Genomic DNA, 12,975 nt, shown 5'->3' on the forward strand with positions numbered 1-12,975 from the left:
TATTAAGACCTGAGGCGTTTCAGGTGAAATTCGGCCCTGAGGGCTTCTCCGCATGTGAATGGGATTAAGGCCTTATAAGAGGGTTCCCAGCAGCCTCAGCCTGCCTTCCACTCCCTGATCGCACTCCCTGGTCGCACTCTCTGGTCGCACAGTGCTCCTCCCTGGAGAAAGCAGCTGTAAGATGCTGTTTTGGAAGCCGTGAGTTTTCTTGGATCTGTAGTCTCCAGGATGGTGATAAGGTAAGTTTCTAGTTGCTCAGGCTAGATAGGGTGTGATTGTGGTGCCTGGGGACTAAGGCCCCTGCCGAGGGATGGCTCTTTCTAAGGTTCGTGATAAGAAAGTCACTATGTATCTGCTGTCACGTTTCTATGAGTATGTGATAGTTGAGCGACAACTGGAGCGTTTATACAGAAAGTTGCTGTTTCTCAAAGCTTTCCGTGTCTTCTCAGCATGGGGCGAAAATATGCTTGCTGAAGTCAATTTGGGCGCCGCTGTTTTACATGAATTGTGCGCAGGTTTTCTTACTGTAGGCGTCATTAGGAGTTGTCCTGTGCTTCCCCATGCTGTGAGCTTCTAAAAGGCAAGTGTAGCAAGCAGCATGCCAGAATGTATTTGATGATGGAGTGCGACATTGGAATTCCAGCGCGACAAACAGTGCCTGTGTGTTTCACCCTACTTAGAAGAGATAGCGGAAATTCCCTTAGGACAGGAATTCTGTTGAAGAGTTCTCAACTCCTGTACATGGAGAGAGCAGATAGTTCTTCCCCCTCTGACAATTTATACCAAGTAGTTAAGTGGATGGGAAAAGGCTGAAGCAAATGAATTTGAAGCTGCAATGCGTTCATCAGGGGAAATGAGCTACTCGGTGAATATGCAGTGCATGGGGGGGGGGGAAGGTTGGTGATTAGGAACCTGTGGAAACACCTGCCAACATGTTTCAGAAGAGTTTTCACAATCTGAACCTTCTTGGAAGGCTGCAATTTTCTAAACAGACTTGTTACACATGGGTAATTCTACCCGGTTTCTGGGCCATGTGGTAGGGCAGTGAGCAAAGCTTTTGCCCACCCTACGTTCTTGACAAATTCTGAGTTATTTGCCCCAGGGGCAAAATGAAAGGAGCTATAGAAGGCGTGATGCTATACCCACAGCACAGCTTCTGTGCTCTGAGCCTGCCTTAGGATTTGGGGTTGGAACTGTATCCTCACCCATTCCCATCCCAGGGTTTTGCGATTCTTCCTGAGCCACCGGATTCCCTTCTCCTTGTAAGTGCCTTTTCCCCAGAACTTCTTGGCTTCCGTTTGCACGTTTATACTATCAAGTGGAAATACCAAGTGTAAGTCCTCCTTTTTGGACCTCGTCTTTGCTTGTTTCACCGACTTCTACAATTCTTCTAGTATTTCCTGTCCATTGTTTTGCCTTAACACAGACAACGGTACTTCATAAATGATAAACTGTTCTCATCTAATACTTTTTCTCCACATTCTAATGGCTTCTGATACATTTGGGGAGTATCTTAGTTCTCACTGCGAACCTTTTAAAATGTACATAATATCCCTACCTAAAGTAAATATGGCATATGTGGTGGATTTTGGTCTCTTAAACATGACTGGGAGTTGGTGTTGTGACTTAGTGGGTTAAACCATCAGCATCCTATACTGGATCCCAAAAAGGGCAGAGCAACTGGAGACTCTGCTTAGGGACATGTTGGTTCCATTCACACAATTTCTGTCAGGTGGGACATGGTGTTGAAGGCAAGAGGAGCTGGTGGAGTCCTAACTGCTTAGTTTCCAATACAGCTCATGCTCTATTGCTTTCTACATCTGGAAAGCAGCACAATTGTCTAAGTCCTTGGGTCCCTGTGACTCCTATAGTAGCTGTGAATGCTTTACCTTGGGCTGGCCTAACCCAGGCCATGGCAGCATTTCAGGGAGTCAACCAGCAGAGAGGAGATTGTCTTTCTTCCCCTCCCTCCACGTCACTCTGCCTTTCACCTATACAAACCCTACTGCTTGTATGAAGTTGACTGTAAACAAAGTCTGCTCCCAACGCAGGCAGCCTGAATTCGGAGGGTTTATCAGCTGGGACTGGGACAAGAACTCGGTCACCATCTACCTCATTTTCTTCCATCTAGAAACTGAAAGAAATAAGCATAGTTATTAGTAAGGATTAATTGGATAATATACTTAAAGCCCACCAATAGCAACTAGACCTTAGGAAAAGCCATATAGCCATGAGAAAATCTTATTTCGACCCTTAAAAGCCTCTTAAAGCATAGAGAATAAAGTAGCAATTTTTCTTTTTTAGGTCCAGATTATATAAAGGATCATTTACCTAAAATTCATCAGCACACTTCCTATATTGGGGAAAAGCGTCCAGTGTTAGAGAGAACCGGAGATCTCCAATATTTATGGAGGCCTGCCTCAAACCTGAGCTTCCCAGCAAAATATAAGCATGAATATGTTGGTGGAGTTGGATGGGGAGTACAAGAGTATAATTTCATCAACAAATCAAGACTGGAGAGTGGCTTTCATATCAAGGTATTGCTCCAAAATTTATGCTTTTCTAATATATTCTTGTATGACTTGAATTGTGAGTTCGTTTTCAAAGGAAATGTCAGGGGCTTGATCTCCCATTGCAAAGTGAGATTTGAGCTTAGCTGAAAGATGAAGGTGTGAACACACGTACTTGTCACCACAGCTCTTCTAGTCACAAGAGGAGAGGTGTGAAGAGAATGAAGCTCTGGACGAGGTGAAAGCGTTTGGATTTGGTTTTGGAATGCGTTCAGATTCATGTTTCTGCAGAGGCATTGGTCCACACTTCCCCCACCCAGCACTGTTTTAGAAGTGGGTGGTACTGAGGCAGAAGTTGGGCATAATCTACCAAGTGAAAACATGAGTCTTGGGTTGTTAAAACCGACTGCACTGATAATGCTAGGAATTGGGTGCGTCTGGGTACATAGCAAAGGATTCTTAGAAACCTTGCGTTGTGGACACAGGCTTGGGTCCAGATGACCTCCTCTGATACTGAAGGGGGAGCACAGTGATCTCTTCACTGCTAAAAAATCTGAGGCTTTGCATTGTCTAACTGAATGTTATTGGTTATACATCAACCTGGTTTCCACAAATTCTTGAGGTCCTGTACTAGCTTCTCCTAGGGTAAGGTCAAGGAAAGGAACATGCCTTTCCTGGCCCAATCATGAGCAGTGAAGGGCAGTGTTGGAGCTGAGCTTCCAAGTTAGTCTCTGCTTTTAGGTCTGTCTCTTGGCCTTTAGCATGGAGTTCAGCTGTCAGTGTCTCCATTTCTGTCTGTTTACAGAGGAGAGGGCCACTTTCCGGGAACACCTATGTTCCTGTTCTACCTCTGATGCCTAAATCTACGAGTCACCAGCTGAAGTTTGTCAGCCTCTGTCCTCCTCTTTTCATTATGGGAGTCTTAGTATTTACTTCATTGTAAAATATACATTTTAAAAAAGAGTTTGTTGGCAAGGCAGACAGATTTATGGAGAGGAGAGACAGATCTTCCCATCCTCTGGTTCACTCCCCAAGTGGCCGTAGTGGCCAGAGCTGAGCTCATCCAAGACCAGGATCTTGAAGTTTCTTCCAGGTCTCCCACATGGGTGCAGGGTCCCAAGGCTTTGCGCATCTTCAACTGCTTTCCCAGGCCACAAGCCAAGAGCTGGAAGGGAGCTGGGGCATCTGGGACACTATCCAGTGCCCATCTGGGATGTTGGCACTTGGAGGTGGAAGATAGCCAGTTGAGCCAATGTACTGGTCCCCACAAACTGCTTTTCTTTCAATTTTTATTTTTGATGTTTACATAGTTGATCAGGGTGGGAAGTGTCAAGGGTTAGGGAAAAGTGGGTGTGATCATTGTTCCAAATGTTCTATTTGGGGGGAAGGGTGTTGACAAGTGGAGAGGCTGCGCCCAGCCTCCCAACTGCCAGAGCACCCGGGGATGGTGAAGAGCCACCCAGTATCCTCTGCTGCTCTCCCCGGCACATGGGAGCTGGATTAGAAATGGAGCAGCTGGGATTTGACTTGGCACCCATACAGGATGTCCCCACTGCACACCATGGCAACAGCCCCACCATATTTTTTGAGACAAGTCTTACACTTATCAATCCCATGCTTTGGGCAGCTACTTCCAAGCAATCAGATTTGTTGCATGAGCTGATGCCTAGGGTACACTGCACACACAGAAGGAGCTGGTGAATTCCTGGGTGTTGTCACTTACAGAAATGTCCCCATGCACTTCCTGTTCTTCAGTTCCCTGTCCTTCTACAACTCCTTCTATACTCCTTGCCCTTCCTTGTCCCACAGTAGTCCCAAACTAAAACTGCCACTTCTCCTTTCAGTCTAACTGCAGGCACTCCTCCAGCTGTCCCAGGGTAGCCGCTCAGGACTTGGATTTTAAGCTTGAACCTGTGTCGCCTGGATTTTTATAGCTCTAACAGCTGCTCTTCCTAATTTACTGCTGCACGTTTACGTAAGAGAAGCAGTTAAGGAAGCGGAGGCATCTCCAATAGAATCACTAAGATGCCTGGGGCAGTGGCCTCCTACCTGGGAATGGTCTTTCCTATTGAGGGCACCACATGGGATGCTATAGATCATCTTGCTTTTGACGGGAAGATAATCACTTCCAAACTGAGTGGCACCTGAAAAATATCTTCCATTTCACAAGGGCAGTAAAGAAATTGTGATCAGGTTTCTTGTCTGAATTTTCATTGAGTTTAGCTATTTCCTATTCACTTTATGTGGGTTACAGTGGTATAATATTGCACATTTATATAATATATATATAAAATGATCAGCCAGGAAAAACCATTCTTTTGCCATTATCTCAGATTTGGGAGCAGCATTTCTTAAAATGAATCTACTCTCTGCCAAACTATATATATTTTCTGTAAAAATAATTGGAAACAATCGAGACAGATGCTTTTGTCTTGACCTCACACTAAGCTGCAAGCTTTTCTAACTGCTGCTCAGCTGGTCTTGTCTGCGTTTCCCTGGCCTGTCTTTAACCGAAACTTCCTCAGGGTCAGCTGGCTTCCTGATGCTTAGTTTTTTTGCTTCTGTATTCTGACCCCGTGACAAAATGATTTAAGTCCTTTGGTTTTCCCACACAAACAATGTGATCATGAACTTGATGACTAATCCTTCACAGGTGTGATTCCAAAGATAATAGTAAATCAGTCAAGCCATACCAAAAATTGTAGTGAAACAGTTTTTTAAAATCCATACGCTTATAAGGAAAACCATAAGAACCCATCCATGTATTTGTAATGCAATATAATAAATACCTAGAAGTCTTCTATATGAATGTATAGAAGTAAACATAATAAAACTACAAGTGGCTTAGTGTTTAATAAGGAGAGCACTGTGAATTTGAGCTTTATAGATAAGGAAGCTGCTGGTGAAGGTTTTTGACATACACATCCCACCCCCACTCCACTCGGTTTGTGTACAGCATCCTTCATTCACAACGAATGTGGGCCCTCATGAGCAGTCTTTGCTTCGATTGGTCAGGCTCTGCCAGTTTTCCAAGTAGCTTGGTCTTGATTAATCAGGCACATCCCACCGATGCGAGCCCTTCATTTCAGAGGTCTGACTGTCTGGGGCCATGAGTGTAGTACTCTCTTGGAGGCCACGATACTCGTGCGCTGTGGGTCTGGAATCCCTGACCCAGGCCTTTCTGCCTTGGTCCTGGTAGACACTGATTAATCCCATTTGCTGCTTTGCCTCCCTCGTCACCCACCTCTGAGCCGTGGTTTCTCTGCCTTGTACCTGCAGCCTTTTCCTTCTGCGTGTAGGGCTGGGGGGCCCTCTGGATCTAGGATCTTGGAGACCTTGCGTCCATTCTCACAGCCTCTCTGGAGAGGAGGTACCTGTGGTTTCCTAGATACAGCTACCAAACCCCCACTTGAAACAGTGCTTTTAGCAGGGCCAAGGGATTGTTTCTCCTCAGCCTGTTGGTACAGGTAGAATAAAGAGCCAGTGGGAAGAACTTGGGTTGGGAGGCATAATGGAGGCCAAAGGATTGGTGACAACAGACTTGGAGAGACACAAAGTGAAGATTTTGCTTGGTGAAATAAGCCAGTCCCAAAGGACTAGCATCCTGTTTTCTGATACAATGCTAATATACCAAGCACAAAATTATAACTCTATGAAGGGAGGTTAGTACATTGGGAAATAATGGATGTAAATAATATGTACTGACTAGAATAATAGGATTCCTATTATTTATAACTATACTTTTGTTACGTTACTTTAGTTTTTTTGTCCTATTCTTGCCATGGCAAGATAAACTTATGTATCAGTTCAGTGTATAAAGACAAAATGAATGACAATGCTGATACGCTAACTTGAGGACAAATAGGAGGGAATTACAGGGCTGGGGGAGGAAAGGAGGATCCCCTATGCTTAGAAATCTGTACTGTGGAAAAATGTTTTAAAGCTGAAAGGAAGAAAAGAGATCTTCCCTGATCTTGACCTAATAAGAAACAGCTGAGCTATCATTTTTATTTATTTTTTAAAGATTTGTTTATTTTATTGGAAAGGTGGAGAGACAGAGGAGGAGAGATAGAGAGGAAGATCTTCTGTCTGATTCACTCCCCAAGTGAGCGCAATGGCCAGTGCTGTGCTGATCTGAAGCCGGGAGCCAGGAACCTCCTCCGGGTCTCCCATGAGGGTGCAGGGTCCCAAGGCTTTGGGCCGTCCTCAACTGCTTTCCCAGGCCACAAGCAGGGAGCTGGCTGGGAAGTGGAGCAGCCAGGATTAGAACCGGCGCCCATATGGGATCCCAGCACGTTTTAGGCGAGGACTTTAGCTGCTAGGCCATGGAGCTGGGCTCTGGGTTATCCTTTTTAAAAATTCTACCAACCCTGTTTTACAACTGTTCGAAGCCTATCAAACACAACCCTTGGCATCAGGAGGAGTGGAAGCAGAGGGATGGTGAGGTATCAGCAAGCCAGGCGTGTCTCCTGCTCCCACCCTTGCCTCATGCCGTCCTTCCAGGCTGTTCATTCTGGCACTGCCGCCTCAAGTTCACCTGGGGAAACACTACTGTGCTTGACATTAATAACTCTAGACCACCACGATACAGGTTGGTAGGGCAGAATTTCTGAGGGCATTTATCACCCCCAATTCTCCTTTCGAGCCATTGTGAAAACAGCAGCCGATACTGAGTCTCATTAAAATTCTCCATCTCCAGATGTTCTCCATGTAGAAAACTTTAGAAAACAGAAAGCTTCCTTTCTCAACCAAGTTCTAAAGGCGACACAGAAAATAGCTTTTCTAAAATTAGTCCTGTCTTTGGGGTGCTGCTGTTCTTTCCAGATGGATGTCTGTTTTTGTTCTCTTTACTTCTTCGAGTTATTTGCATCCTAACAGTTTGTGGTCTAATATAAAAATAATTACACTCACACCTTTCATCCGTGAGCACTGCGGAAAGTAATACATTTTATGATAGCTCTGGAAGACTTGAGCCTAGGACAGCCCCATGTTGACCATCTGTGAGGGCGGAGAAGCGCGCCTCTTTCTTGAACATAATGTATGAGCGCCATTAACCTCCTCATCCACAGATGTTACGTTTTCTGCATTTCACAAAGCTTAGCTTTGTAGGATTCCGCAGATAAACTGAAGGAAGTAATTTCCATACAATCTCTTGTGTCAGGACTTCCAGAAATTAAACTGCGTCCATTCACTGACCGTGGGAATCGCAAGGGAGGCATGCGCTGTGCACTTTGCTATTAGCAGTTCCCTGAAGGGCGCCCTTGCAGTGGGAAAGAGTGTGGGTGCCCGGCTTCTAGCACATTCTTTCCTGCATCCCAACTTTAAATGACCTGGCCTCCCAACCAAACACAGGGCTTTTCTTCCTGTGACACAGTGACTTTCTAGAAACTTACCAATCTGTTGGAAAAGAAACACACCCTTACATTCCTGTCTTTGGTTAGGATGTAGAACAGTGGGAGAGAAAACAATAAAAATAAAAGCCCTGGTGTAATGGGAAGCCGGGTATGTGATTTTATCTCATCATTAAGGAAGACTAAGAATCCATACGGTGCTTTCATCTGCTCTGTGGCTGTGTATGTATCTCAATGCAAAGATGACCTAATTTGAAAAATTAGTCAGTAATTACATGCCATGCATTTCCAACAAATATCTGAGAGCTAAGAGAAGATTATTTGGTTTAGAGTGGGTTCTGGTAGAAGTACTAACCAGCTTTGAAGTGTAGTGTTGAAGAATTTTGCATTTTGTTCATGGTATGTTATCCCAAGCATAGGTAGCACATCTTTTCTAAATGTGACACTTAACCTAAGTAAATGGCAGGTCAATGAAGGAAATTGGTCAATCTTTATAAATCTATAATTAAGGTTTTCTGTTGACCGCTTCTCAAGGCTTTTGGTTCAGATCAAGTGTATGTTTAGCACTCTCAGATTATTTTAGCTATGTTGACAAATACAGCAAATAGAGTGCATAGCAAATACGAATATCTACTACTTTGTAAGTATTAAATCCAGGAAATCAAGGAAACTGAAGGGAAGAAGTTAGAAATCGGTCATTTAAGCAGAGGCACCTGCTGGGTGGTTCGAGCTATGTTCAGACACAAAGCAGAAAGCACTGAGTTTGTGCCCTGGGACTCTGCTGTGACCTCCAGCTGGGGGAATATTCAAAGGAAAGTTCCATTGTGACTGTCGGTAATTGTACAGCCCCATCACATTCCAAATGGCTTTAAGAGGCTTGAGATCTGTTACATTTGATGTTCTGACAGCATCAATATTACTTCTCCATCCACCAGCTCTTCTGCTTAGCATGGGGTAGATAATTACCAATAAATGACAAAAGGCGGAGCATGGGATTGCCACTTTCCTCTTGCAGTGTCTTTGTTGAGAGATTAAGTGACAGATGGATAGAAATAAAGGTTTAAATGTGCCTTGGATTGGCAGTTATTTTCCTCCCAGCTTATTAAATAAAAATTATTCAAAAGCCAATTTTTTTGAAAAGAAATCTGAAGTAATGTACTAGTATTGCTTGCAATGTGATCTTTATGCAGCCAAATAGGTTGGGAAGCACACTTCTTTGTTTCTAAGATTTTTATTTGTTTATTCGAAAGGCAGAGTCAGAGTGCTCTTCTGTCTACTGGTTCACTCCCCAGATGGGGAGGGCTTGACCAATCTGAGATTGATTGCTTTTTATTGGAAAGGCAGATTTACAGAGGAAGATCTTGAATTTGCTGGTTCACTCCCCGAGTGGCGTCAATGGCCATAGCTGAGCTGATCTGAAGCCAGGTGCTTCCTTCAGATCTCCCTCATGGGTACAAGGTCCCAAGGCTTTAGGCAGTCCTCTACTGCTCTCCAAAGGCACCAGCAGGGAGCTGGATGGGAAGTGAAGCAGCCGGGATTAGAACAAGCGCCCACATGGGATCTTGGCACTTCCAAGGTAAGGATTTAGCCACTGAGCCATCGTGCCACACCCAGGGCTGGGCCAATCTGAAGCCAGGAATCATGAACTCTATCTGGGTGTCCCACCTGGACTGCAGCGGCCCATGTATGTAGCCCTTTCTGCTGCTTCCCAGGTGTATTAACTGGGGTCTGGATCAGAAATGAAGCAGCTGGGACTTAAACCATGCCCGTACGGGTTGCCATCATTGGAGGCAGGAGGTTAACTTGCTGCACCACAGCACTAGTTCTGGAAGCATGCTTGTGAATCTTAGCAATAGCAACAGAGGTAAACCAGTTCGAGAACTCCCAGGTTGAGCATAGCTGCTAAACCGCTCAGCACACAGTGAGATGCATGAAGCTCTCCTGTAAGTAAGTATTCTGTGGCTTGAATGCTGGAGTACTGGGATTTCAGATACTGGCAGGAGCGCGGATAAAAGACTGGTGAAATTGTTCACTCCTCACAAGTTACAATCTCCAACAAGAGTCGTAGCTTTAAAAGAAAAACTCTTTGGTGTAAGATTTCTTTATTTGAAAGTGCTAGAGCTTCCATGTACGAGTTCACTCCCCAAATGGAAGTGGCAGGCAGGGTCGAGCGGGGTGAAGTCTGGTGCCTGGAGCATCCTTCATTCTGTGTGCACAACAGTGTCAATGCACCTGGGTCTTCTACATGCATGACAGTGTCCAAGGCCTTCCGCCACCTTCTGCAGCTTTTCCAGGCCTGTTACAGCAGGGAGTTTGGTCAGTAGCAGAGCAGCCCTTCTCAGCATCCAGAGGCTGCCCACATTTGTACCTCTGTAAACTCCTCCTTCAAAGCCAGCCATGGAAAATCTTCCTGGCATCCAATTCCTCTCGAGATTTGAACCAGGTTTGTTGGAAAGAGCCCGCAGTTTTCTTAGGAGTGTACCTGATGGGTGCTGGTGCTGTGGCGTAGCAGCTTAGGCTGCTGCCCGAGCGCATCCCTGCTTATTGCTATTCATGTCCTCCTGGCTGCTTTGCCTCTGATCCAGCTCCCTGTTAAGGATCTGGGAAAAACCGCAGAAGATGGCCCAAAGGTCAGGCCCCTGCCACTATGTGGACACCTACATGAAGCTCCTGGATTTGGTGTGGCTTAGTGCTGGCTGCCACAGCCTTCCAGGGGCTGAACCAGCAACACAAGACTTCCAGATCTGCTTCGCTATGACTGACTTTCCAGGCAAATAATTAAATCTTAGGAGAAAAGTGCATGTAATGAGGTCAGGCCCACCAAGGATACCTCCCATTCTTAAAAATCATGCCCTCTGGAACCTAATACCTGCAAAATTCCATCATAAAACCCAGGTTAATATTCCATTGAATATCTGGTACAAAATGTGGGGACAGTGAGAATTGTGGGGACTACCTTAAAATCCCTTCCACCAGGCATCAGTGATACCTTCAAGTATTAAGTGAACTATGTTGTGAAAAGCACTTAGCATAGTATCTAATGCAATCATATGCCATAAATAAGATATATACTAACATTTATTAATAGGATATGTTCATATTTTAATTTTATAATGCATTTTTCCCAACTGCATGAATTTTTGAATCGTACTATTACCCTGGAAACATGGCCGTGTGCTGTTTATTTGTATATTCCACAAAAAACAAGGTGGAGGAATCATTGTCAAATTCACAAAACCCCACGTTTAGTCTATGTGCCAAGAGCTGATGAATTAATTGAAATGATTAAAAATTGGAGTTAGAAAAATGTTGGTATTCAAGCACATGTATAATGAGACCTACAGAATGCATTTCTTCATGGCTCACTTTTTTGCTTCTGAAGTAAAATGCCTCAAAGAATCCATGGCTGAACATTCACATTTTCCCAGAAAGAATAGTTCTTCATGTTGAGCATATAAGATGAATACTTCTAACGCTCCACTCATGCAAAGAATTTTGTCTCTCCCCTCCATAGATTCACCCTAGAGTAGGCAATGTTATGCAATTTGGAGATCCAGCTACAACAATGAAAATGCTTCTCACTGACTGTGGGAAGGAAGGTCCCTAAAGGGTTAATAGTAATATTTTGCAAATTGAGGCAAGGGAAAGGAAAAAGGCATTAGCATAAGAAAAGATAGCCTTGGGGAATTTTCCACTCAAATGTTTGATACTAAGAGCTCTATGTTACCAAGGAGCCTATTCCAGGAAAAGCATCTTGTGCTGTTGTAACAAAGCAAGAGGATTCCTCAGGATTCAATCCCAGAAGGATTTTTCCAAATATGTCAGCGCTAGACCAGAGGTGGTTTGAGATGAAAAGTGAAAATATTAAGCAGCAATTTTTAGTCAATTGAGTTCCAAATGTTTGCAATTAATTCAACTCATTTGATAGCTTTCATTCATTTTATAAAGTGTCTCACGGTATCTGAATGGTTAGGGGGGTCCTTGCTTTTTATTAGTGCCTTAAGATATTTTAATAAATGTACAAAAATGCAGTTTAGAATTATAATTACTTTCCTTAGTTGAAAGCATTGAAAATGTGAAATGTTCTTACTGATTTCCTAAAGATAGAGAATGTATTAATTATTACTAATTTTGGAAAGATAATGAATTCATTTCTGAATAACTGAAACAAATAAAAACATGAGCTATTTGATTCTAAATTTTATAAGGGTTAACCTCACAGTGAGTAATCGTGATGCATTTCATTAGAAAATACAGATAAAGGTCAACTTACTTTAGATAAATCTTGTGTCATTCTACACTATTCTCCCATTTATTGTATAGATAAAAATGTATTTTGTTTCTAAGAAAGTTTTCCCAATTTGAAAGATGTAGTTTTTTTATGACTTCCTATTTGAATAGGAATCTGGGAGAATACTTAAGTAATGTGAAAGTGAAATCACAATAGAAACTTCATGAAAATGGAAATTCTTTGTTTTTGCATGATACTTCCAAAAACCACCCCCTCCAGCCTTGCCACATCGCCTCTCAGACAAGTTGGTTCCTCTGTGTCTTGCAACTAGAGTATTTTAATATTCTTATTTTCTTTTACAGTATAAAGATTCAAGTATAGCTGCTCTGGATAAAATAACTCACAGATATCAAAATCCCTGGTAAGCACATATAAATCTTCCTAAATTAGTAACAGAATAGTTTTTAAACTTTTACATGTATTATCAATTTTTATTTCATCCAGGTTGCTCTTGGTAAAATGGCTATTCCTAATAAGCAACAGTAAATTTTGACTGCTAGGTTACAGTTAACAAGCAGGAAGGAACAAAACAGCCTCAGTTAGAATGAGAACCCGTTAGACTCTATGAAAAGGACCTAGCCTGCAGCTGAAAGAAGAGTAGCTGGGTGAAGAGATTAGTTTTAACTTCATAAATAATTCTCTCTCGACATATAACAATTAAATTTTTCTCAGTTGAAAAAGCTCATTGCATGCTGTTGGCCTAGAAACCACCATAATGGGTAATCTGGCTTAATGAAGGTAATCCTACTGAAGTCACATGAAGGCTTGACGTGCTACTTCTAACCAAATTACACACATCTATAGCAGAGCTTGTTAGACTGCA

The 12,975-nt window shown here is 43.2% G+C and overlaps 1 protein-coding gene across 1 annotated transcript in view; it reads left to right on the forward strand.

The window, feature by feature from the left end:
* The window catches only part of SPMIP2 (sperm microtubule inner protein 2), an 85,131-nt gene that overhangs the window by 25,339 nt on the left and 46,817 nt on the right, over nt 1–12,975 (forward strand). The window contains exons 2-3 of the mRNA XM_058657435.1: nt 2,305–2,537; nt 12,455–12,513. Of these exons, the coding sequence (XP_058513418.1) occupies nt 2,305–2,537; nt 12,455–12,513 (292 nt within the window). The remainder of the gene's footprint in view (nt 1–2,304; nt 2,538–12,454; nt 12,514–12,975) is intronic.

This window comes from Ochotona princeps, chromosome 32 (genome assembly GCF_030435755.1).
Source record: "Ochotona princeps isolate mOchPri1 chromosome 32, mOchPri1.hap1, whole genome shotgun sequence".
NCBI classification, from domain to species: domain Eukaryota; kingdom Metazoa; phylum Chordata; class Mammalia; order Lagomorpha; family Ochotonidae; genus Ochotona; species Ochotona princeps.